The 26453-nt window shown below is 61.4% G+C and overlaps 1 protein-coding gene across 7 annotated transcripts in view; it reads right to left on the reverse strand.

The window, feature by feature from the left end:
* The window catches only part of tcerg1b (transcription elongation regulator 1b (CA150)), a 171781-nt gene that overhangs the window by 129270 nt on the left and 16058 nt on the right, over positions 1–26453 (reverse strand). For all 7 annotated transcript variants that reach the window (XM_072511892.1, XM_072511898.1, XM_072511896.1 and 4 more), the window contains exon 2: positions 8549–8777. In XM_072511892.1, the coding sequence (XP_072367993.1) occupies positions 8549–8777 (229 nt within the window). The remainder of the gene's footprint in view (positions 1–8548; positions 8778–26453) is intronic.

Genomic DNA, 26453 nt, shown 5'->3' on the forward strand with positions numbered 1-26453 from the left:
AGTTGAGGCCCCAGTGCTGATGCGTGGCATTCTACTAGTCACAGTTTGCGAGCTGGAAAATTACCCATTTATCCCGACTCTTTGCTTCCTGTCAGTTAGCCAATCCTCTAACCATGCTATTCATGCTAATATCATGCCCAGTAGAGGCACACCCAATCCATAACTTTAAAATATGGATTGTAATCCATTTGGAACTTTCGGAACTAACTTTCATTTAAAAAAATGAACATCAGCAAGCATCTAAGATGGCTATTGTGATTTCTCCCTCAGTTTCGGAATATTTCCTGATTGAAGAACCAAGCCTCTGGCTTGAATGGACACACCAAGACAAATCCCATTTGTAAGATTTGCACCTGCTATTGTTCGCAGACTCACCAAAAATCAAACTCTATAGATGCCAAGACCCTGACTGACTCAAACAATCGACAGAACCTAGGCTATCTTAAGTATGAACAACATCCCCAATCGATTCTCCATTGCGTAGCAATGGCTTCTAGCTTTAAACCACTCTGGGTGCACAACAAGAAGTATTTGATCTGGCAGTCACTCGGTGGAAACTATCTTCAGATAACAAATCGATTATTGCAAGAACCAAAGAGAAACTGGTAGTCTTGCAGAGAACACAGCAAATCCAGAAAAAGGCACAAACACTTACACCTTTTAGAACCTGGAGACGGCTCCAAGGTGTTCTTTTTCAAAATACACCAGTGCAGAAACTTGACCTCCTGGTTGGAAAATCACAAGTAACTAACTGTGAACTGCTGCAAAAGCCATCTCTTTGAGGAAATCTTGCAACAAAATGATATTTAATTCCAGCTGTTGAACCACTTGGACTATCCTTCAGTAGTGACAGCAACTTCGTCAACTGACTTGCAACGACAATGACAATATATGACTCACAAATTGTTCAGGGGGGGCGGCGAGGGGCGAGGGGGCGGCGAGGGGCGAGGGGGCCGAATTGTAGACAGAGTCCATGGATGGGAGGCTGGTTTGCATGATGGATTGGGCTACATTACTTTCCTGCGGTCTTGGGCAGTGCAGAATCCATACCAAGCTGATGCAGGTTCAGTTGGCAGTTAAGGCGGCAAATATCAAGAGGACTAGAATACAAGAGCAGGGATGAACTGTTGAGGCTCTGATCAGACCCCATTTGGAATATTGTGAGCAAATTAGGGGCCCCCTGTCTAAGGAAGGATGTACTGGCCTTGGCGAGGGTCCAGATTAGGTTCACAAAAATGATCTCGGAATGAACGACTTGTCATAGGAGATGTGGTTGAGGACTCTGGATCTGTATTCAATGGAGTTTACAAGGATATGGGGGGGATCTCAGTCAAACTTACAGAATACATAGAGGCCTAGATTGAGTGTACGTGGAGAGGATGTTTCCACTAGGAGGAGAAACTAGAACTCGAGGGCACAGCTTCAGACTGAAGGGATAGATTTGAGGAGGAATTTCTTCAGCCAGAGGGTGGTGAATCTGTGGAACTCATTGCCAGAGAAGGTCGTGGAGGCCAGGTCACAGAGTGTCTTTAAGACAGATGGGTAGGCTCTTGATTGATAAGGAGATCAGGGGTTATGGGGTGAAGGCAGGCGATTGAGATGAGAAACATATCAACCATAATTGAATGGCGTAGCAGACCCGATGGGCCGAATTACCTAATTCTGCTTCTGTCTTATGATATTATTTCCTCCACCCCTAAAGGACATTCATGAACCAAATGGGTTTTTACGACATTTGACAAGGGTTTCATGGCCATCATCCGACTTTTGGATCCATATTTTTTATTGAATACAAATTTCATAAACTGCTGGGTCCCCAGAATATTACCCCATGTCTGTCATTACTCCTCCAGCGACCATACCACTCTGCCACCGTCTCTTCCCCCCAACCCCTGGCACCACATTCTCTTCCCCGCACCACATTCTCTCCCCCCAGCGCCCCCCCCCCTTCCCAGTACCACATTCTTTCCACCCCCCCTCCCCAATACCACATTCTCTAACCACCCCTTCCCGCTGGCACATCATTTCCACCCCCCCCCCCCCACCCCCCCCCCCCCAGCACAAAATTATTTCCACCCCCACACCACATCCTCGGCACCACATTCTCTTCCCCCCCTCCCCCAGATGCCACATTCTCTTCCCATCCACCACCACATTCCCAAGTTACCACTCTTACCTCGTCACACTTTGTGCTCCCTCAACCTGTACAACAGCAAAACCTGTCTACAGAGCTGATAACTCGCACCAAAGCTGCAACGACTGTCAGCTTCCTGCTAATGATTAACACTATTCACTTTCAGTTAGACAGATAACTGCCACTGCCAGGCAGTTTATGTTAACTAGGCTCCTTAATTAGCTTGCAGTTTTAAAAGTCTAAATCAATGTCTGACTACTAATTTAAATTATAGCTCAACAAAAAACTACCAGAGATTCCCATCTGCACCAAATTCCCAAGCTAGCACTTGCTCCTCGTCACATCCAGGCCTGGTTAAATTCTGTGCTCCCACCCTTAGGAACACAAGCCTGATTGCCCTTCATATCTTAAGAGTTAGATCCGACGATGGATGGCCAAAGCAGTTGTGGGCCAAATACTCTGATGTCTGCAGTACAAGGGGACACAAGTGAGTAGAGACGGGCCAGACGAGGGTTAATAACCAGGATGGGAGAGATTTCGCTGGTATCAAAGGAACACAAGACTGGTTGAGCAGGCCAACAGTTGCAGATGTACTATGGCGAACAGAAAACCAAACACTACATAACTGAGATTAAGAAAATGCATTTGGGGAAAGAGAGTTTTTTCCAGGGACGAACATAAGTGGAGTTTTATGGGGTGACCGGAATGTGGATGGCGAGGGAAACATGGAGAAATGGTCCGTAATCAGGAACATAGCAATAGAGAGGACCCAAGATGTGGAACGGTGAAGGAAATGGCTGTGAAAAGCAGTGAACAGTGTTCTTATGGAGTGAGAGGAGGGACCACAGGGGGTCAGAAAAACTATAAGGAATATGGCAACACCAGATGAAATGAAATGAAAATCGCTTATTGTCACAAGTAGGCTTCAAATGAAGTTACTGTGAAAAGCCCCTAGTCGCCACATTCCGGCACCTGTTCGGGGAGGCTGTTACGGGAATTGAACCGTGCTGCTGGCCTGCCTTGGTCTGCTTTCAAAGCCAGCGATTTAGCCCTGTGCTAAACAGATGGAATGGAGATTGAAATTAGAGACTGAGAAAGGAAGATGGGAGAAAACCTTGGTGGTGTAAATGAAGGAAGAAAACAACAAATACTTTAAGGAAAAGAAGAAACTGATGAGGGGGGGGGGGGGGGGGGGGGGGGGGGGGGGGGAGCCGAAAGACCTGAGAGTAAGGGCAGAGACTAGGGTGTGATTTCATAATGTAGCAGTTTGAGCAGAGCAAACAGTTGAAAGCAGGCAGGAAGGCCTTGTGAGAGGGTACGGTGTTACCATCTGTGAGCCAACGTTCGATCAAAACCATGGTTCAAGATAATTAGATAATGGATAGAAAGAACTGCGCTCGCAAGCAAATGGGCATTTTGCAAAGACACATCAACGGCCAATAAAGTATCGGATATGTTTTTGGAGTATGATTTCAGGGAGCTGTTTGTTTAATTTAGGGTCTTTAATTTAGATGTGTGGGCTGGGAAAGTGAATCCTTCATGAGCCCTTGTTGGCTTCTATATTGAGGTTACCTTTTATTGTACGTGCAACCTTTGGATAAAGGCAGAGGGGAAAAGAGAACACGCGACCAAGGAGTAGGAGTCGGCCACTCTAGCCTGCTCCGCCATTTAATAGGATTGTGGCTGATCTGATTAACTCCAACTCCACATTCGTGCCTACCCCGATAACCTTTCACCCTCTTGCTTATCAAGAATATATTCAGGTCTGCCGTAAAAATATTCAAAGACTACAGGGCATCACGTTAGCACAGTTGCTTCACAGCGCAAGGGTCCCAGGTTCGATTCCCACTTGGGTCACTGTCTGTACGGAGTCTGCACGTTCTCCCTGTGTCTGCGTGGGTTTCCTCCGGGTGCTCCGGTTTCCTCCCAGAACTCCCGAAAGACGTGCTGTTAGGTAATTTGGACATTCTGAATTCTTCCTCTGTGTCCCCTAACAGGCGCCGGAGTGTGGCGACTAGGGGATTTTCACATCAACGTTATTGCAGTGTTAATGTAAGCCTACTTGTGACAATAATAATAATTTTTTATTATTTGTACTGCCTTTTGAGTAAGTATGTTCCAGGGTAATCAACCCTCAGAAAAATTCTCTTCGGTGTCTTAAATGAATGACCCCTTATTTTTAAACAGTGCCCCCTGGTTCTAGTTCTCCAACAAGAGGAAACATCCTCTCCACATCCACCCTGTCAATACCCTTGGGATCTTAAAGTTGCAATCAAGTTGCATTGTACTCTTCTAAAAACTTGAGTGGATAGAAACCTAACCTTTCCTCCAATGGCGACCTGTCCATTCCTGGTAGGAGTCTAGAAAGCCTTCTTTGAATTGCTTCCAACGTATTTACATCTTTCCTCAAATAAGGAGACCAATACCATTCGCAATTCTTCAGATGTGGTGTCACTAGTGTCCTGTACAACTGAAGCATAGCCTCCCTACTTTTGAATTTGAGTCAATTCTCCTCACAATAAATGATAACACCCTATTCACTTACCTAATTACTTGCTATACCTGCATACTAGGCTTTCGCGATTCATGCACTGACACCCAGATCCCTCCGCACCTGATCTTTGCAATCTCTCACCATTTAGATAATCAGCTTATTTTTTAATTCTTCCTGCCAAAATGGACAATTTCACATTTGTCCACATTCAACTCCATTTGCCAAAGTTTTGCCCACTCACTTAACCAATGTCCCTTTGTAGCCTCCTTGCGTCCTCTTCACAATTTACTTTCCTAGCCATCTTTGTCAGCAAATTTAGCAATGATACCTTCAGTCTCTTCAACCAAATCATTTATAGAAATTGTAAGTTGAGGCCCCAGCACTGATCCCTGTGTAACACCACTCATCACATCCTGTCAATCAGAAAAAGACCCATTTATGCCAACCATGTTTCCTGTTAGTTAGGCAATCTTCAATCCATACCAATATGTTACCCACCACACCATGAGCTTTTCCTTTATGCAAAAACTTTTGATGTGGCACTTTATCAAACGTCTTCTAGAAATCCAAATACAGTTCCCCTTTATCCACAGCACGTAAGACTCTTTCAAAGCACTCCATTAGTTTGATTAAATATTATTTCCCTTTGTTGCCTGTTTTCTGTCTCCCTCCCTTTTTGAATAAAGGAGTTAACATTTGATATCTTCCAATTTAATGAAACCTTCCCCAAATCTAGGGAATTTTGGAAAATTGGATTGGATTTGTATATTGTCACGAGGTACAGTGAAAAGTATTGTTCTGCATACAGTTCAGACAGATCATTCCATATATTAAACAAAATAGGGCAAACCTAAATACACAACGTAAATATATAGACACCGGCATCAAGTGAAGCATGCAGAAGTGTCGTACTAAATTAAACATTTTTAAAAAAATTTACAATACCCAATTATTTTTTTCCAATTAAGGGACAATTTAGTATGGTCAATCCACCTGGCCTGCACATCTTTGGGTTGTGGGGGTGAGACCCATGCAGGCATGGGGAGAATGCGCAAACTCCACACGGACAGTGACCCAGAGCCTGGGACCTCAGTGGCGTGAGGTAGCAGTCCTAACCACTGTCCCTCCGTGCCGCCCTGTACTAAATTAAAACTGATGCACCAACTATCTCATTAGCCACTTCTTTCAAGACCTTCGGGTGAGTCCATCCAGACCCGTGGATTTGTCAGCCCCTACAATTTACTCAGTACCACTTCCCTGGTGAAACTAATTTTCCTGAGTTCCTCCTTCCCTCCAGTTTGCTGATTTACAGCTATTTCGAGGATGTTACTTGTATCCTTTATCGTTAAGACAAATGCAAAATATCTGTTTAATTCATCCACTATAGCCCTAGTTTTCATTCCTAATTCCCCAGATGCACTTTCCATAGGACCAATGCTCACTTTGTTAACTCTTTAGAACCTCTTACTGCCCATCTTTACATTACTGGCCAGCTTTCTCTCCTTATAAATCTTTATGTCATGCTTTGATGTTCTTTATGTTCCTTCCAATCTTCTAATCTGCCACTTGTCTTTGAGCAAATATATGTTTTTTTTTTTTAAGTTGAATGCTGTCTTTAACCATTTTAGTTAACCACAGATGAGCCCTCCCCATGGAATTCCTCTTTCCCATTTCAATGTGTCTATTCAGTGTATTCTGAAATATCCCTTTAAATGTTTGCCACTGAACCTCTGTTGATCTGTCCCTTAAGAATATTTGCCAGTTCACTCCAGCTAGCTCCACTTACATGCTCTCATAACTGCCCTTATTTAAGTTTAAAATACTCATTTTCACTTTCTCAAACTGAGTGTAAAATTCAATTATAAGATGATTGCTGCTAAATAGGGGTGCCTTCACTATGTGGTTATCAATTAATCCTATCCCATTGAACAATACCAGGTCGGGTATAGCCTGCCCTCTGGTTGGCCCCAGAACGTGGTCTTTTTAAAAATAAATTTAGAGTACCCAATTATTTTTTTCCAATTAAGGGCCAGTTCATCGTGGTCAATCCACCAACCCTGCACATCTTTGGGTTGCGGGGGCGAAACCCATGCAAACACTGGAGAACGTGCAAAACTCTACACGGACAGTGACCCAGGGCCGGGATCGAACCTGGGACCTCAGTGCCGTGAGGCAACAGTGCTAACCACTGCGCCACCGTGCGGCCCTTCAGAACTTGTTCTAAGAAACTATCCTGAAAACATTCTATGAACTCCTCATGTAGCACAGTTGTTAGCACTGTTGCTTCACAGTGCCAGGTTCCCAGGTTCGATACCTGGCTTGGGTCACTGTTTGTGCAGAATCTGCACATTCTCCCTATGTCTGCGTGGGTTTCCTCCGGGTGCTCTGGTTTCCTTCCACAAGTCCAGAAAGACGTGCTATTAGGTAATTTGGACATTCTGAATTCTCCCTCCGTGTACCCGAACAGGCGCCGGAATGTGGCAACTAGGGGCTTTTCAGAGTAACTTCATTGCAGTGTTAATGTAAGCCTACTTGTGACAATAAAGATTATCATCTACGCTCCCGTTACCCATCAGATTTTTCCAATCTATATGCCTTTCTGACAAGCTCCCATTATCTCTTCTTTCATCCTCTGTCCCTACCGTGTTGTTACAATTAGGGGGCCTGTACACCACTCCCGTAAGTGACTTTTTGCATTTATGCCATTATTTCTCATCTCAACCCAAACTGCTTCTACATCCTGGTTTCTGATAATCCCTCTCTAATGCATTAATAGCATTATTAATCAACAAAGCCATTCCTCCACCTGTTCTTAACATCCTGTCCTTCCTAAATGTCACACACGTTTCAATATTCAGGTCCCAATCTATGTCATCCTGGAGCTGGAACAAAGGTACACATGTCACTGACAGCAAGCAAACTCCAAAACAGGTTAAGCTACTTAAGTCCTGAACTTGAAGGAAACCTCCGAGCTTAACCAATTCTGAGGTACAAATATTGTGATTTTTTTAAAAAGGCAAAGGGTTCAAACTATGCATCTGTTCTAGAATTCACTGGACAGTACAGCACCCACAAAAGAATGGGAAAAGACTATGAGGACCATAAAGTTCACAAGAGAAACAGATACAAAGATGGATTTTCAGCCACATTATTGCTCACATTGAAATTATACATCCTATCTACTTTTCGGTCAGTGATTCACTACTTGAATTAAAATTCCAGCTTCTGGCAGCACGGTGGCAGTGGTTAGCAAAGCCACTGCGCCGAGGTCCCAGGTTCAATCCCAGCTCTGGGTCACTGTCCACGTGGAGTTCGCACATTCTCCCAGTGTTTGCTTGGGTTTCGCCCCCACAACCCAAAAGATGTGCAGGGTAGGTGGAATGGCCACGCTAAATTGCCCCTTAATTGAAAAAAAAAAAAAAGATTTTTAAAATTCCAACTTCTCCTCCCCTCTGAGGGCAGTAACTCTCCTCTTTTTAAGGCAGTAACTTGAGCTGAGTTATGGGTCACACAGGGACCATTATGTCCGACGGGAGAACACCCAAGAGGTCATTCTTCATGCTTCAACTTGGGATGAATAGCAGCAGGCTGAAATTCTTGAACAACGTCACAGTCTAGCCTGATCCTGTCCTAATCTTGCATTCAAACAAATACTTATTCCCACGGGTTCACTGGACAACCATCAGAAGTGGGAGCCACGGCTGTTGTTACTCCCATCTGAACATGCGCTTGGAGACCAACCATAGAATTTACTCACGGAGAACAAATGGTAAATATTTCTTATCAATTACATTAAACCTTGTCTACGATGGTTAATAGCATGACCTGAAAAACATGTACAAGTAAAAGGTAACCAAACAAAATGTCAGCTGAGCTACAGGCCTCTGAGAAAAGAAAAATCAGTAACTTCTACACTCTACCTGTAAATGTGGTGGAGCCATGGGTGGTGGCATTCCTCCTGGGGGCGGCGGAATTGGTGGCATATTGGGATCGAATGGTGGTCGTCCAAAAGGAGGACGCGGAGGGGGTCCTCTCATCATTGCAAAAGGCGGAGGTGGTGGACGCACATGAAGTGGTGGTGGACCCCGCAGCATAGCATTTGTTGGAGGAGCTGGACCACGGAATCGTAGTGCTTGCTGGTGTGCCATCCTATCAGATGAAATAAAAACAAACAGATTTGACATAACTCCAATAAATGTATAGCTTATACTGCATGGGTTACCAAGTTTCAAATGATTAGGTTTCGTCCTGTCCTTGTCCTTCTGTGGTATAATTCCATGGCCACCCTCCAAAACCATGGCATCAAGTGGTTGTTATTAATTGCCAAACCTCAGCACTGGTGTGCCATAATCAAACAAATGATCCTGTCCTCGTCCAATGTCCACAGACATGCTACCTAGCAGAGTTCACTGGACAATGATTCCAATATTGACTGATCTTTAACTTCCAATCCAACTAATACATCAAGAATCAGGAATCAAACCTAGGACCCTGATCTTTTTGGTTTTGCCACACAAAATAGTGAATGTACACACTTGGAAAGACCTTTAAGCACATAGAATTGCTACAATCTTACTGTATGGAAAAAAAACATTTGCTGTTTTTGATCTTTTCAGACATTATGTTTGGAAATAATGGCAAGAAACAGGACAATGGGTGTAAGTCATGAAAAGCTGCAGTAAAAGGACATTGTTCTCATGAATGAGCATAATTTCATTAATACATGTTAACACAGATTTAGAGGATAAGAAGTTATTGTAAAAATCTATAAGGAACCTCTACTGCACAATCAATAGACACTCAAACAAGAGAAATTACCCAAGTTCAGATCAGAGCATCAATGACACTGATCAATCTGAAAAAAAAACAGAAAATGCTCGAAATCCTCAGCAGTGTGTTTTTATTTGCAATTTTCAGTATCCAGTGTTCTGCTTTTCGCTCTGCAATCTATCTGCTCCAATTCGGCAAGCTCTGCTCGCGTGTAATAAGTATCAAAACTATTCAGTAACAAGGACAGCCAAAAGGAATTTTTGCCATCTGAACCCAGAACAGAAGGGAGGCAGCACTACTAGTGATGTGGTGACACAAGATGACCCATTGAAAAAGGGAAGAGCTACCTTGTGTTCATGGGGAAAGGAAAATACGGATTTAAACATCAGTTTTATCCCTTCCAGCTGCACCATCATCTCCTTCAGAATTTCCAATTTCTTATTTTTTTTAAAAATCAGGACAGAATTTCATCTTAAATTTATAGGTAAAAAATGAATAGGAAAATAAATTTTTGGAATTAATATTTGATTATAAGCATTGTCCAGTTTTCTTATTCATTTGTAGTTAATTTGGACAATACTAATGTTTCATAGAATTTACAGTGCAGAAGGAGGCCATTCGACCCATCGAGTCTGCATCGGCTCCTGGAAAGAGCACCCTACCCAAGGTCAACACCTCCACCCTATCCCCATAACCCAGTAACCCCACCCAACACTAAGGGCAATTTTGGACACTAAGGGTAATTTATCATGGCCAATCCACCTAACCTGCCCATCTTTGGACTGTGGGAGGAAACCGGAGTACCCGGAGGAAACCCACGCACACACTGGGAGGATGACATGCTATAACAATGGTATAGAATCAAATTCCGATGTCTGGGACACTGGTTTTGGGGAAAATCACATCAGATGATATGGAAATAAAACAGAGTAAAAATTGACAAGTTTTAAAACTTGGATATTTTAAATTAGCGAAATTAAGAAACAAAGAACCTTCGAGGGTTCTCCAGAATCAATCCTATTAAATGCCTTTATGTCCCAGGCCGCCCCCCATGCCTTCTCTACTGGTACAGTTCCAGAGGTGGCAGCAGCACTTCTGCACCTCAGCTAAGTGCTATTTCAGCTCAGTGCTATTTCAGCTAAGTGCTATTTCATCGCTTGTCGATTTACAGCAAGCGCCCGCACACTGTTGCCTGATGCCAGTTATCGCACCCCAACCGTTGCCCTCGCTCAGATCACTTACCTCACTCAGCTGGCTACTGAACCTGGAAGCCTCCGGTCTGTGCATCCAAGTCTCACGCCATGGAGTGTGCTGATTCACACTTGCTTACAGAATACTCTGCCAAATCACTTGAGAAAAAATACATCAGTCAACTGCTGGAGAGGGCCATCAGCCAATCACTACCCACCTCAAGTTGATAACCATCAAAGTTTAGCCTAGACCCTTGTAAGCACATCTATTTAAACTATGTCTCCGACTGAAGGTCACTGTATTTTATAGCAGAACATGAACTGAAACAAAAAAACTAAAAGGAAGGCACCCAAAGCACAACAGCACATCCCTGCCTCATGCCATACGAGGTAATCTAACTCTGGTTGAAAATCAGCTAAAACTTATAACATGATGATTAACAATCAAATTAGCCAAGTGTAACAAAATTAAAACAGAATACCCACCAATTTACCCTCCCCCTCAAACAACATATCAACGTCCTATGAATATCATTGCTGAAAGTACCATCAGTTCTCTGCATTTTAGCCTTAATGTGCTGACATACTGAATTTTCCAAGGTCACCAGCAGCCCTCTGGTATTTAGCCAGTTAGTCATCAGTCTCGACACTAAATGTCAGCAAGACGTTTGACAGGAGAGGCATTATGAAATAGATCAATTCTTTGGGCTCACAAATTTTTTTTCTAATGGGGTCAGTCAACAGTAAAAGGAATCAGCAACTATGATGGGCCTGCCCGCAAGCCTCTTCAGCTGATCTCTGGTGTTATAGCAATGAAAACAGTAATTGAATCTGGTACCTTCCTGGTCTGTAAAGTCTGGAACACAACAAGTGGTACATTTCCCAAGGTGACTTTTTTTTTTGTTTCTTACCATTGACCGACCCCCCAGTTGGCTTTTGGATTGGCATTAACATTCCAAAGTAAGTTCACCTCCCTGTGTGCAGGCATTAGTAAAATTACTTGAGAAAGGAAGCGAGCGATATAAATGACTCATTCATAATAGTACCTGGAGGGGGGGGGGGGGGGGGGGGGGGGGAAGAGTGGGATGGGCGAGGGGGTCGGGCAGGAGGGGCGAGGGAGGCGGGCGGGAGGGATGGCGAGGGGACGGGGAGGGGGGCGGCCAGGAGGGGGAGGGGGGCGGGGAGGAGGGGGAGGGGGGCGGGCAGGAGGGGGGAGGGCAGGGGGGGGGAGGGCAGGAGGGGGGAGGGGAGGAGGGGGAGGGCAGGAGGGGGAGGGCAGGAGGGGGAGGGCAGGAGGGGGAGGGGGGCGGGCAGGAGGGGGGCAGGAGGGGGGCGGGCAGGAGGGGGAGGGGGCGGGCAGGAGGGGGAGGGGGGCGGGCAGGAGGGGGAGGGGGCGGGCAGGAGGGGGAAGGGGCGGGCAGGAGGGGGAGGGGGCGGGCAGGAGGGGGAGGAGGCGGGCAGGAGGGGGAGGGGGCGGGCAGGAGGGGGAGGGGGCGGGCAGGAGGGGGAGGGGGCGGCCATGAGGGGGAGGGGGCGGGCAGGAGGGGGAGGGGGCGGGCAGGAGGGGGAGGGGGCGGGCAGGAGGGGGAGGGGGCGGGCAGGAGGGGGAGGGGGCGGGCAGGAGGGGGAGGGGGCGGGCAGGAGGGGGAGGGGGCGGGCAGGAGGGGGAGGGGGCGGGCAGGAGGGGGAGGGGGCGGGCAGGAGGGGGAGGGGGCGGGCAGGAGGGGGAGGGGGCGGGCAGGAGGGGGAGGGGGCGGGCAGGAGGGGGAGGGGGCGGGCAGGAGGGGGAGGGGGCGGGCAGGAGGGGGAGGGGGCGGGCAGGAGGGGGAGGGGGCGGGCAGGAGGGGGAGGGGGCGGGCAGGAGGGGGAGGGGGCGGGCAGGAGGGGGAGGGGGCGGGCAGGAGGGGGAGGGGGCGGGCAGGAGGGGGAGGGGGCGGGCAGGAGGGGGAGGGGGCGGGCAGGAGGGGGAGGGGGCGGGCAGGAGGGGGAGGGGGCGGGCAGGAGGGGGAGGGGGCGGGCAGGAGGGGGAGGGGGCGGGCAGGAGGGGGAGGGGGCGGGCAGGAGGGGGAGGGGGCGGGCAGGAGGGGGAGGGGGCGGGCAGGAGGGGGAGGGGGCGGGCAGGAGGGGGAGGGGGCGGGCAGGAGGGGGAGGGGGCGGGCAGGAGGGGGAGGGGGCGGGCAGGAGGGGGAGGGGGCGGGCAGGAGGGGGAGGGGGCGGGCAGGAGGGGGAGGGGGCGGGCAGGAGGGGGAGGGGGCGGGCAGGAGGGGGAGGGGGGCGGGCAGGAGGGGGAGGGGGCGGGCAGGAGGGGGAGGGGGCGGGCAGGAGGGGGAGGGGGCGGGCAGGAGGGGGAGGGGGCGGGCAGGAGGGGGAGGGGGCGGGCAGGAGGGGGAGGGGGCGGGCAGGAGGGGGAGGGGGCGGGCAGGAGGGGGAGGGGGCGGGCAGGAGGGGGAGGGGGCGGGCAGGAGGGGGAGGTGGCGGGCAGGAGGGGGAGGGGGCGGGCAGGAGGGGGAGGGGGCGGGCAGGAGGGGGAGGGGGCGGGCAGGAGGGGGAGGGGGCGGGCAGGAGGGGGAGGGGGCGGGCAGGAGGGGGAGGGGGCGGGCAGGAGGGGGAGGGGGCGGGCAGGAGGGGGAGGGGGCGGGCAGGAATGGGAGGGGGCGGGCAGGAGGGGGAGGGGGCGGGCAGGAGGGGGAGGGGGCGGGCAGGAGGGGGAGGGGGCGGGCAGGAGGGGGAGGGGGCGGGCAGGAGGGGGAGGGGGCGGGCAGGAGGGGGAGGGGGCGGGCAGGAGGGGGAGGGGGCGGGCAGGAGGGGGAGGGGGCGGGCAGGAGGGGGAGGGGGCGGGCAGGAGGGGGAGGGGGCGGGCAGGAGGGGGAGGGGGCGGGCAGGAGGGGGAGGGGGCGGGCAGGAGGGGGAGGGGGCGGGCAGGAGGGGGAGGGGGCGGGCAGGAGGGGGAGGGGGAGGGCAGGAGGGGGAGGGGGAGGGCAGGAGGGGGAGGGGGGCGGGCAGGAGGCGGGCAGGAGGGGGAGGGGGGCGGGCAGGAGGGGGAGGGGGGCGGGCAGGAGGGGGAGGGGGGCGGGCAGGAGGGGGAGGGGGCGGGCAGAAGGGGGGAGGGGGCGGGCAGGAGGGGGCGGGCAGGAGGGGGCGGGCAGGAGGGGGCGGGCAGGAGGGGGCGGGCAGGAGGGGGCGGGCAGGAGGGGGCGGGCAGGAGGGGGCGGGCAGGAGGGGGCGGGCAGGAGGGGGCGGGCAGGAGGGGGCGGGCAGGAGGGGGCGGGCAGGAGGGGGCGGGCAGGAGGGGGCGGGCAGGAGGGGGCGGGCAGGAGGGGGCGGGCAGGAGGGGGCGGGCAGGAGGGGGCGGGCAGGAGGGGGCGGGCAGGAGGGGGCGGGCAGGAGGGGGCGGGCAGGAGGGGGCGGGCAGGAGGGGGCGGGCAGGAGGGGGCGGGCAGGAGGGGGCGGGCAGGAGGGGGCGGGCAGGAGGGGGAGGGCAGGAGGGGGAGGGCAGGAGGGGGAGGGCAGGAGGGGGAGGGCGGGAGGGGGAGGGCGGGAGGGGGAGGGCGGGAGGGGGAGGGCGGGAGGGGGAGGGCGGGAGGGGGAGGGCGGGAGGGGGAGGGCGGGAGGGGGAGGGCGGGAGGGGGAGGGCGGGAGGGGGGGAGGGGGAGGGCGGGAGGGGGAGGGCGGGAGGGGGAGGGCGGGAGGGGGAGGGCGGGAGGGGGAGGGCGGGAGGGGGAGGGCGGGAGGGGGAGGGCGGGAGGGGGAGGGCGGGAGGGGGAGGGCGGGAGGGGGAGGGCGGGAGGGGGAGGGCGGGAGGGGGAGGGCGGGAGGGGGCGGGCAGGAGGGGGCGGGCAGGAGGGGGAGGGGCGGGCAGGAGGGGGAGGGGGCGGGCAGGAGGGGGAGGGGGCGGGCAGGAGGGGGAGGGGGCGGGCAGGAGGGGGAGGGGGCGGGCAGGAGGGGGAGGGGGCGGGCAGGAGGGGGAGGGGGCGGGCAGGAGGGGGAGGGGGCGGGCAGGAGGGGGAGGGGGCGGGCAGGAGGGGGAGGGGGCGGGCAGGAGGGGGAGGGGGCGGGCAGGAGGGGGAGGGGGCGGGCAGGAGGGGGAGGGGGCGGGCAGGAGGGGGAGGGGGCGGGCAGGAGGGGGAGGGGGCGGGCAGGAGGGGGAGGGGGCGGGCAGGAGGGGGAGGGGGCGGGCAGGAGGGGGAGGGGGCGGGCAGGAGGGGGAGGGGGCGGGCAGGAGGGGGAGGGAGCGGGCAGGAGGGGGAGGGGGCGGGCAGGAGGGGGAGGGGGCGGGCAGGAGGGGGAGGGGGCGGGCAGGAGGGGGAGGGGGCGGGCAGGGGAGGGGGCGGGCAGGAGGGGGAGGGGGCGGGCAGGAGGGGGAGGGGGCGGGCAGGAGGGGGAGGGGGCGGGCAGGAGGGGGAGGGGGCGGGCAGGAGGGGGAGGGGGCGGGCAGGAGGGGGAGAGGGCGGGCAGGAGGGGGAGGGGGCGGGCAGGAGGGGGAGGGGGCGGGCAGGAGGGGGAGGGGGCGGGCAGGAGGGGGAGGGGGCGGGCAGGAGGGGGAGGGGGCGGGCAGGAGGGGGAGGGGCGGGCAGGAGGGGGCGGGCAGGCGGGCAGGAGGGGGCGGGCAGGAGGGGGAGGGGGCGGGCAGGAGGGGGAGGGGGCGGGCAGGAGGGGGAGGGGGCGGGCAGGAGGGGGAGGGGGCGGGCAGGAGGGGGAGGGGGCGGGCAGGAGGGGGAGGGGGCGGGCAGGAGGGGGAGGGGGCGGGCAGGAGGGGGAGGGGGCGGGCAGGAGGGGGAGGGGGCGGGCAGGAGGGGGAGGGGGCGGGCAGGAGGGGGAGGGGGCGGGCAGGAGGGGGAGGGGGCGGGCAGGAGGGGGAGGGGGCGGGCAGGAGGGGGAGGGGGCGGGCAGGAGGGGGAGGGGGCGGGCAGGAGGGGGAGGGGGCGGGCAGGAGGGGGAGGGGGCGGGCAGGAGGGGGAGGGGGCGGGCAGGAGGGGGAGGGGGCGGGCAGGAGGGGGAGGGGGCGGGCAGGAGGGGGAGGGGGCGGGCAGGAGGGGGAGGGGGCGGGCAGCAGGGGAGAGGGCGGGCAGCAGGGGAGGGGGCGGGCAGCAGGGGGGCGGGCTGGAGGGGGAGGGGGGCGGGCAGGAGGGGGAGGGGGCGGGCAGGAGGGGGAGGGGGCGGGCAGGAGGGGGAGGGGGCGGGCAGGAGGGGGAGGGGGGCGGGCAGGAAGGGGAGGGGGGGCGGGCAGGAAGGGGAGGGGGGGCGGGCAGGAGGGCGGGCAGGAGGGGGAGGGGGGCGGGCAGGAGGGGGAGGGGGGCGGGCAGGACGGGGAGGGGGGCGGGCAGGACGGGGAGGTGGGCGGGCAGGACGGGGAGGGGGGCGGGCAGGACGGGGAGGGGGCGGGCAGGAGGGGGAGGGGGCGGGCAGGAGGGGGAGGGGGCGGGCAGGAGGGGGAGGGGCGGGCAGGAGGGGGAGGGGGCGGGCAGGAGGGGGAGGGGGCGGGCATGAGGGGGAGGGGTCGGGCAGGAGGGGGAGGGGGCGAGCAGGAGGGGGAGGGGGCGAGCAGGAGGGGGAGGGGGCGGGCAGGAGGGGGAGGGGGCGGGCAGGAGGGGGAGGGGGCGGGCAGGAGGGGGAGGGGGCGGGCAGGAGGGGGAGGGGGCGGGCAGGAGGGGGAGGGGGCGGGCAGGAGGGGGAGGGGGAGGGGGGGCAGGGGGGGGCAGGAGGGGGAGGGGGGCAGGAGGGGGAGGGGGCGGGCAGGAGGGGGAGGGGAGCGGGCAGGAGGGGGAGGGGGGCGGGCAGGAGGGGGAGGGGGGCGGGCAGGAGGGGGAGGGGGGCGGGCAGGAGGGGGAGGGGGGCGGGCAGGAGGGGGAGGGCGGCGGGCAGGAGGGGGAGGGGGGCGGGCAGGAGGGGGAGGGGGGCGGGCAGGAGGGGGAGGGGGGCGGGCAGGAGGGGGAGGGGGGCGGGCAGGAGGGGGAGGGGGGCGGGCAGGAGGGGGAGGGGGGCGGGCAGGAGGGGGAGGGGGGGCGGGCAGGAGGGGGAGGAGGGGCGGGCAGGAGGGGGAGGAGGGGCGGGCAGGAGGGGGAGGGGGCGGGCAGGAGGGGGAGGGGGGCGGGCAGGAGGGGGAGGGGTCGGGCAGGAGGGGGAGGGGGACGGGCAGGAGGGGGAGGGGGGCGGGCAGGAGGGGGAGGGGGGCGGGCAGGAGGGGGAGGGTGCGGGCAGAAGGGGGAGGCGGCGGGCAGAAGGGGGAGGGGGTGGGCAGAAGGGGGAGGGGGCGGGCAGAAGGGGGAGGGGGCGGGCAGAAGGGGGAGGGGGCGGGCAGAAGGGGGAGGGGGCGGGCAGAAGGGGGAGGGGGCGGGCAGAAGGGGGAGGGGGCGGGCAGAAGGGGGAGGGGGCGGGCAGAAGGGGGAGGGGGCGGGCAGAAGGGGGAGGGGGGCGGGCAGGAGGGGGGCAGGCAGGAGGGGGCGGGCAGAAGGGGGAGGGGGCGGGCAGAAGGGGGAGGGGGCGGGCAGAAGGGGGAGGGGGCGGGCAGGAGGGGGGCGGGCAGGAGGGGGAGGGGGGCGGGCAGGAGGGGGAGGGGGGCGGGCAGGAGGGGGAGGGGGGCGGGCAGGAGGGGGAGGGGGGCGGGCAGGAGGGGGAGGGGGGCGGGCAGGAGGGGGAGGGGGCGGGCAGGAGGGGGAGGGGGCGGGCAGGAGGGGGAGGGGGGCGGGCAGGAGGGGGAGGGGGGCGGGCAGGAGGGGGAGGGGGGCGGGCAGGAGGGGGAGGGGGGCGGGCAGGAGGGGGAGGGGCAGAAGGGGGAGGGGCAGAAGGGGGAGGGGGGCGGGCAGGAGGGGGGCGGGCAGGAGGGGGGCGGGCAGGAGGGGGGCGGGCAGGAGGGGGGCGGGCAGGAGGGGGGCGGGCAGGAGGGGGGCGGGCAGGAGGGGGGCGGGCAGGAGGGGGGCGGGCAGGAGGGGGGCGGGCAGGAGGGGGGCGGGCAGGAGGGGGGCGGGCAGGAGGGGGGCGGGCAGGAGGGGGGCGGGCAGGAGGGGGGCGGGCAGGAGGGGGGCGGGCAGGAGGGGGGCGGGCAGGAGGGGGGCGGGCAGGAGGGGGGCGGGCAGGAGGGGGGCGGGCAGGAGGGGGGCGGGCAGGAGGGGGGCGGGCAGGAGGGGGGCGGGCAGGAGGGGGCGGGCAGGAGGGGGCGGGCAGGAGGGGGGCGGGCAGGAGGGGGGCGGGCAGGAGGGGGGCGGGCAGGAGGGGGGCGGGCAGGAGGGGGGCGGGCAGGAGGGGGGCGGGCAGGAGGGGGGCGGGCAGGCGGGGGGCGGGCAGGAGGGGGGCGGGCAGGAGGGGGGCGGGCAGGAGGGGGGCGGGCAGGAGGGGGAGGGGGGCGGGCAGGAGGGGGAGGGGGCGGGCAGGAGGGGGAGGGGGCGGGCAGGAGGGGGAGGGGGCGGGCAGGAGGGGGAGGGGCGGGCAGGAGGGGGAGGGGGCGGGCAGGAGGGGGAGGGGGCGGGCAGGAGGGGGAGGGGGCAGTCAGGAGGGGAGGGGGAGGGGGGCGGGCTGGAGGGGGGCGGGCTGGAGGGGGAGGGGGGCGGGGGAGGGGGGCGGGCGAGGGGGGCGGGCGAGGGGGGCGGGCGAGGGGGGCGGGCGAGGGGGGCGGGCGAGGGGGGCGGGCCAGGGGGGCGGGCGAGGGGGGCGGGCCAGGGGGGCGGGCCAGGGGGGCGGGCCAGGGGGGCGGGCCAGGGGGGCGGGCCAGGGGGGCGGGCCAGGGGGGCGGGCCAGGGGGGCGGGCCAGGGGGGCGGGCCAGGGGGGCGGGCCAGGGGGGCGGGCCAGGGGGGCGGGCCAGGGGGGCGGGCCAGGGGGGCGGGCCAGGGGGGCGGGCCAGGGGGGCGGGCCAGGGGGGCGGGCCAGGGGGGCGGGCCAGGGGGGCGGGCCAGGGGGGCGGGCCAGGGGGGCGGGCCAGGGGGGCGGGCCAGGGGGGCGGGCCAGGGGGGCGGGCCAGGGGGGCGGGCCAGGGGGGCGGGCCAGGGGGGCGGGCCAGGGGGGCGGGCCAGGGGGGCGGGCCAGGGGGGCGGGCCAGGGGGGCGGGCCAGGGGGGCGGGCGAGGGGGGCGGGCGAGGGGGGCGGGCGAGGGGGGCGGGCGAGGGGGGCGGGCGAGGGGGGCGGGCGAGGGGGGCGGGCGAGGGGGGCGGGCGAGGGGGGCGGGCGAGGGGGCGGGCGAGGGGGGCGGGCGAGGGGGGCGGGCGAGGGGGGCGGGCGAGGGGGGCGGGCGAGGGGGGCGGGCGAGGGGGGCGGGCGAGGGGGGCGGGCGAGGGGGGCGGGCGAGGGGGGCGGGCGAGGGGGGCGGGCGAGGGGGGCGGGCGAGGGGGGCGGGCGAGGGGGGCGGGCGAGGGGGGCGGGCGAGGGGGGCGGGCGAGGGGGGCGGGCGAGGGGGGCGGGCGAGGGGGGCGGGCGAGGGGGGCGGGCGAGGGGGGCGGGCGAGGGGGGCGGGCGAGGGGGGCGGGCGAGGGGGGCGGGCGAGGGGGGCGGGCGAGGGGGGCGGGCGAGGGGGGCGGGCGAGGGGGGCGGGCGAGGGGGGCGGGCGAGGGGGGCGGGCGAGGGGGGCGGGCGAGGGGGCGGGCGAGGGGGCGGGCGAGGGGGGCGGGCGAGGGGGGCGGGCGAGGGGGGCGGGCGAGGGGGGGCGGGCGAGGGGGGCGGGCGAGGGGGGCGGGCGAGGGGGGCGGGCGAGGGGGGCGGGCGAGGGGGGCGGGCGAGGGGGGCGGGCGAGGGGGGCGGGCGAGGGGGGCGGGCGAGGGGGGCGGGCGAGGGGGGCGGGCGAGGGGGGCGGGCGAGGGGGGCGGGCGAGGGGGGCGGGCGAGGGGGGCGGGCGAGGGGGGCGGGCGAGGGGGGCGGGCGAGGGGGGCGGGCGAGGGGGGCGGGCGAGGGGGGCGGGCGAGGGGGGCGGGCGAGGGGGCGGGCGAGGGGGGCGGGCGAGGGGGCGGGCGAGGGGGGCGGGCGAGGGGGGCGGGCGAGGGGGGCGGGCGAGGGGGGCGGGCGAGGGGGGCGGGCGAGGGGGGCGGGCGAGGGGGGCGGGCGAGGGGGGCGGGCGAGGGGGGCGGGCGAGGGGGGCGGGCGAGGGGGGCGGGCGAGGGGGGCGGGCGAGGGGGGCGGGCGAGGGGGGCGGGCGAGGGGGGCGGGCGAGGGGGGCGGGCGAGGGGGCGGGCGAGGGGGCGGGCGAGGGGGCGGGCGAGGGGGGCGGGCGAGGGGGGCGGGCGAGGGGGGCGGGCGAGGGGGGCGGGCGAGGGGGGCGGGCGAGGGGGGCGGGCGAGGGGGGCGGGCGAGGGGGGCGGGCGAGGGGGGCGGGCGAGGGGGGCGGGCGAGGGGGGCGGGCGAGGGGGGCGGGCGAGGGGGGCGGGCGAGGGGGGCGGGCGAGGGGGGCGGGCGAGGGGGGCGGGCGAGGGGGGCGGGCGAGGGGGGGCGGGCGAGGGGGGCGGGCGAGGGGGGCGGGCGAGGGGGGCGGGCGAGGGGGGCGGGCGAGGGGGGCGGGCGAGGGGGGCGGGCGAGGGGGGCGGGCGAGGGGGGCGGGCGAGGGGGGCGGGCGAGGGGGGCGGGCGAGGGGGGCGGGCGAGGGGGCGGGGAGAAGAGCGCGAGCGGGCGGGGAGAAGAGCGCGAGCGGGCGGGGAGAAGAGCGCGAGCGGGCGGGGAGAAGAGCGCGAGCGGGCGGGGAGAAGAGCGCGAGCGGGCGGGGAGAAGAGCGCGAGCGGGCGGGGAGAAGAGCGCGAGCGGGCGGGGAGAAGAGCGCGAGCGGGCGGGGAGAAGAGCGCGAGCGGGCGGGGAGAAGAGCGAGAGCGGGCGGGGAGAAGAGCGAGAGCGGGCGGGGGAGAAGAGCGGGCGGGGAGAAGAGCGGGCGGGGAGAAGAGCGGGCGGGGAGAAGAGCGAGAGCGGGCGGGGAGAAGAGCGAGAGCGGGCGGGGAGAAGAGCGAGAGCGGGCGGGGAGAAGAGCGAGAGCGGGCGGGGAGAAGAGCGAGAGCGGGCGGGGAGAAGAGCGAGAGCGGGCGGGGAGAAGAGCGAGAGCGGGCGGGGAGAAGAGCGAGAGCGGGCGGGGAGAAGAGCGAGAGCGGGCGGGGAGAAGAGCGAGAGCGGGCGGGGAGAAGAGCGAGAGCGGGCGGGGAGAAGAGCGAGAGCGGGCGGGGAGAAGAGCGAGAGCGGGCGGGGAGAAGAGCGAGAGCGGGCGGGGAGAAGAGCGAGAGCGGGCGGGGAGAAGAGCGAGAGCGGGCGGGGAGAAGAGCGAGAGCGGGCGGGGAGAAGAGCGAGAGCGGGCGGGGAGAAGAGCGAGAGCGGGCGGGGAGAAGAGCGAGAGCGGGCGGGGAGAAGAGCGAGAGCGGGCGGGGAGAAGAGCGAGAGCGGGCGGGGAGAAGAGCGAGAGCGGGCGGGGAGAAGAGCGAGAGCGGGGCGGGGAGAAGAGCGAGAGCGGGCGGGGAGAAGAGCGAGAGCGGGCGGGGGAGAAGAGCGAGAGCGGGCGGGGAGAAGAGCGAGAGCGGGCGGGGAGAAGAGCGAGAGCGGGCGGGGAGAAGAGCGAGAGCGGGCGGGGAGAAGAGCGAGAGCGGGCGGGGAGAAGAGCGAGAGCGGGCGGGGAGAAGAGCGAGAGCGGGCGGGGAGAAGAGCGAGAGCGGGCGGGGAGAAGAGCGAGAGCGGGCGGGGAGAAGAGCGAGAGCGGGCGGGGAGAAGAGCGAGAGCGGGCGGGGAGAAGAGCGAGAGCGGGCGGGGAGAAGAGCGAGAGCGGGCGGGGAGAAGAGCGAGAGCGGGCGGGGAGAAGAGCGAGAGCGGGCGGGGAGAAGAGCGAGAGCGGGCGGGGAGAAGAGCGAGAGCGGGCGGGGAGAAGAGCGAGAGCGGGCGGGGAGAAGAGCGAGAGCGGGCGGGGAGAAGAGCGAGAGCGGGCGGGGAGAAGAGCGAGAGCGGGCGGGGAGAAGAGCGAGAGCGGGCGGGGAGAAGAGCGAGAGCGGGCGGGGAGAAGAGCGAGAGCGGGCGGGGAGAAGAGCGAGAGCGGGCGGGGAGAAGAGCGAGAGCGGGCGGGGAGAAGAGCGAGAGCGGGCGGGGAGAAGAGCGAGAGCGGGCGGGGGAGAAGAGCGAGAGCGGGCGGGGAGAAGAGCGAGAGCGGGCGGGGAGAAGAGCGAGAGCGGGCGGGGGAAGAGCGAGAGCGGGCGGGGGAAGAGCGAGAGCGGGCGGGGGGGAAGAGCGAGAGCGGGCGGGGGGGAAGAGCGAGAGCGGGCGGGGGGGAAGAGCGAGAGCGGGCGGGGAGAAGAGCGAGAGCGGGCGGGGAGAAGAGCGAGAGCGGCGGGGGGAAGAGCGAGAGCGGGCGGGGGGAAGAGCGAGAGCGGGCGGGGGGAAGAGCGAGAGCGGGCGGGGGGAAGAGCGAGAGCGGGCGGGGGGAAGAGCGAGAGCGGGCGGGGGGAAGAGCGAGAGCGGGCGGGGAGAAGAGCGAGAGCGGGCGGGGAGAAGAGCGAGAGCGGGCGGGGAGAAGAGCGAGAGCGGGCGGGGAGAAGAGCGAGAGCGGGCGGGGGAGAAGAGCGAGAGCGGGCGGGGAGAAGAGCGAGAGCGGGCGGGGAGAAGAGCGAGAGCGGGCGGGGAGAAGAGCGAGAGCGGGCGGGGAGAAGAGCGAGAGCGGGCGGGGAGAAGAGCGAGAGCGGGCGGGGAGAAGAGCGAGAGCGGGCGGGGAGAAGAGCGAGAGCGGGCGGGGAGAAGAGCGAGAGCGGGCGGGGAGAAGAGCGAGAGCGGGCGGGGAGAAGAGCGAGAGCGGGCGGGGAGAAGAGCGAGAGCGGGCGGGGAGAAGAGCGAGAGCGGGCGGGGAGAAGAGCGAGAGCGGGCGGGGAGAAGAGCGAGAGCGGGCGGGGAGAAGAGCGAGAGCGGGCGGGGGAGAAGAGCGAGAGCGGGCGGGGAGAAGAGCGAGAGCGGGCGGGGAGAAGAGCGAGAGCGGGCGGGGAGAAGAGCGAGAGCGGGCGGGGAGAAGAGCGAGAGCGGGCGGGGAGAAGAGCGAGAGCGGGCGGGGAGAAGAGCGAGAGCGGGCGGGGAGAAGAGCGAGAGCGGGCGGGGAGAAGAGCGAGAGCGGGCGGGGAGAAGAGCGAGAGCGGGCGGGGAGAAGAGCGAGAGCGGGCGGGGAGAAGAGCGAGAGCGGGCGGGGAGAAGAGCGAGAGCGGGCGGGGAGAAGAGCGAGAGCGGGCGGGGAGAAGAGCGAGAGCGGGCGGGGAGAAGAGCGAGAGCGGGCGGGGAGAAGAGCGAGAGCGGGCGGGGAGAAGAGCGAGAGCGGGCGGGGAGAAGAGCGAGAGCGGGCGGGGAGAAGAGCGAGAGCGGGCGGGGAGAAGAGCGAGAGCGGGCGGGGAGAAGAGCGAGAGCGGGCGGGGAGAAGAGCGAGAGCGGGCGGGGAGAAGAGCGAGAGCGGGCGGGAGAAGAGCGAGAGCGGGCGGGGAGAAGAGCGAGAGCGGGCGGGGAGAAGAGCGAGAGCGGGCGGGGAGAAGAGCGAGAGCGGGCGGGGAGAAGAGCGAGAGCGGGCGGGGAGAAGAGCGAGAGCGGGCGGGGAGAAGAGCGAGAGCGGGCGGGGAGAAGAGCGAGAGCGGGCGGGGAGAAGAGCGAGAGCGGGCGGGGAGAAGAGCGAGAGCGGGCGGGGAGAAGAGCGAGAGCGGGCGGGGAGAAGAGCGAGAGCGGGCGGGGAGAGGAGCGAGAGCGGGCGGGGGGAAGAGCGAGAGCGGGCGGGGAGAAGAGCGAGAGCGGGCGGGGAGAAGAGCGAGAGCGGGCGGGGAGAAGAGCGAGAGCGGGCGGGGAGAAGAGCGAGAGCGGGCGGGGAGAAGAGCGAGAGCGGGCGGGGGGAAGAGCGAGAGCGGGCGGGGAGAAGAGCGAGAGCGGGCGGGGAGAAGAGCGAGAGCGGGCGGGGGGAAGAGCGAGAGCGGGCGGGGAGAAGAGCGAGAGCGGGCGGGGAGAAGAGCGAGAGCGGGCGGGGAGAAGAGCGAGAGCGGGCGGGGAGAAGAGCGAGAGCGGGCGGGGAGAAGAGCGAGAGCGGGCGGGGAGAAGAGCGAGAGCGGGCGGGGAGAAGAGCGAGAGCGGGCGGGGAGAAGAGCGAGAGCGGGCGGGGAGAAGAGCGAGAGCGGGCGGGGAGAAGAGCGAGAGCGGGCGGGGAGAAGAGCGAGAGCGGGCGGGGAGAAGAGCGAGAGCGGGCGGGGAGAAGAGCGAGAGCGGGCGGGGAGAAGAGCGAGAGCGGGCGGGGAGAAGAGCGAGAGCGGGCGGGGAGAAGAGCGAGAGCGGGCGGGGAGAAGAGCGAGAGCAGGCGGGGAGAAGAGCGAGAGCGGGCGGGGAGAAGAGCGAGAGCGGGCGGGGAGAAGAGCGAGAGCGCGCAGGGAAGGGAGAGAAAGGAGAGACAGAGAGAGAGAGAGAAAAGAGGACGAACGAGAACAGTACCAGAGTCCAGGTAATCTCCAGAGGACTCCTTGTCATCAAGGTCAACTCAATCATTTTTTTTAATGTTTAATTATCTGTTCTCAGGCTGTCAGCATTAGGGGCAATGCTGCATTTATAACCCAAGACCATCAAGAGCCTACTGTGTAATCTGAAACATATGGGTGGTGCATTTCCTCCCTGATGCTCACTTGTGAACTGGTTGAGTATTTACAACAACCCGGCTGCTTTTTGTGGGTCACTTTAACTGGAGACCACAAGTTACAAGATTCATTGAATGCGATTTAATAACATGTCATTTAAAGAACTAATCCCTACTTGCTAGTCTGGTACTATGTAACCTGTTACATCAGTCATGTTTCATACTTAACAATAATTTTTTTTTAAAAGACCTGTCAATTAAACTCTCACTTTAAGAGTAGAACAAAGTTTTATCAAGCAAATCATCTGCTTTGAAGATCTTTTCGGTTCATCTGAATGATTTTTTTGATGACAAGTCTCATTTTCTCCTTCTGATTCTGACTTATACAGTTCTGAGATGCAGGAACTCTCTCGTCTCTCAACCAGTGACAACTGTGGTTTGAGCCTTAAATACATAACCAAGAATAATCCTGTCTTCATACAACATGCACATCCAGTAGAGGTCAAGTATGGCTGCGATTCGGACTGGGGAAAAAATGCCTGATTCCATATCTCAAAACAGGAGTTAATGGTTCTCCTGTCCCATCAGAGATGAACTATTGTCACTGAAAGAGCAGGTCAGATGAGTAAAGGTCAGGAATAGAATCTAACCAGGAAGGGCAATGAAGCAATGCTTTTGATCTCGTCTGCAGGTAAGGATGGAACTGTATAAAACACAATCTCGAGCTTAATTCCAGTATTGTGTACAGTTTTGGTCACTGCATTGAGAAAAATGTGATCTCACTAGTGAGGTTAGAGAAGGGATTTACGAGAATGTTACAAGTAATTGATCATTTTAGCTGTGAGGAAAGTTTGAATTGCTTAGGTTGTTTTCTTTGAAAGAGGGGAGATTGAAGTGTACACAATTACAAAGGGTCCAGATAGAGTGCATAGGAAGGGGCAATTTCTGTTGCAGAGCGATCAAGGGCATAGGTTTAAAGCAGTGTTTTTCAAACTCTTTTCTCTAGGACCAACGTATCGGGCGCTTGGTCTGCTCACTGCTCCCACGAAGGACTGCACGCAACCCATGCAACGTTCACTTACGTTTAATGCGAAAGGGGAGTCTTCTTGGTCCTCACGATCTCACTCCAATCAGGTTCATAGGAGAGGGACGTGTGCATATCAGATGCAGAATTCAGCCAGTTCCTTTGTGAGAATAGAAAATCCAACTTCGCACATGTAGATCGCCGTGAAGGGCAATAGCAACAAAATGCTAGGTTTACTCAGCATTGGATACTCCTGGGAGCTACGCTGGAATGCCAACAGCCTCATGGATTTGTGGCGTGTTTTTAATGTGCTGTCACACGTCAGGTACAGCAGCTTTGTATTTCATTTGTAGTCAGCTGTAAGTTAATAACTGACTATGGGGTCTCAATCTCAAAGAATTTTTCACCCACCATTTTCAAAATCAAACCTCTTTCATTTGCCAGCACTTCCCTGCACCTGTACTGTGCTGTTCTATGTTCTATGGCACACATGGGCTTTACATCCTGATTTGCATTTGCACAATTGACAAAACCATACCTCAAGAAATCATATTTGTACTGCTCTGTTCCAGTGCTAAGTTTCTTTTTTGTAGGCTGTTTACCAGAGGCCTTGGAGCTCTGAACATCGCTAACACTAGCACTGCTCTGTCGTGAATTCTCCTTAGCAGCTCTCTCCAGCAGATTCAGGTGAGAGATCCTGGCCACTAAGCACACTGCCCATTTGTGTCTTTGGTTGTCTCTTTCTTGCAGCAAAATGATCCAGCTTCACAGTCCGCTTGCTTTGCTTGCCAGCAGCTAAAATATGGAAGGCACTCTCCTCTGTGATTTGGTGCTGAAATCATGCACGTATCGGGCGCTCGGCCTGCTCACTGCTGCCATGCAGGACTGCACGCAGCCTCATTTCATTCTCACTTAAAAGCTGGTGGCGGCCGCCATTCTCAATTTAAATGCCAGTAGCAGCCATTGCATGCTTCTCCTGCGGTCACGACTACCAGAGCCGATCGCTCCGCGACCAGACTTTGAAAAACCCTGGTTTAAAGTGATCGGTGTCAGGATGACAGTGGAGTTACTGGAAATATGTGATAGAGGCAGAAACCTTCATTCCACTTAGAAGACACTGGACATGCCTGGACCAAGAGCTGGAAGGTGAGATCAAACTGGATAGCTTTTCCCACCCCCAGCAAGCCCGAATACAATGGACCAAATGGCCACCTTCTGTTTTATACATCATTGTGCTTCTATGTAACCATCAGCTTACAAAGAAATATCAGAAAGCTAATTCAATGAATGGAAAATGATCAATGTTTGTACATATATGCCATTATAT

This window comes from Scyliorhinus torazame, chromosome 7, assembly GCF_047496885.1.
Source record: "Scyliorhinus torazame isolate Kashiwa2021f chromosome 7, sScyTor2.1, whole genome shotgun sequence".
In the NCBI taxonomy this organism is placed as follows: domain Eukaryota; kingdom Metazoa; phylum Chordata; class Chondrichthyes; order Carcharhiniformes; family Scyliorhinidae; genus Scyliorhinus; species Scyliorhinus torazame.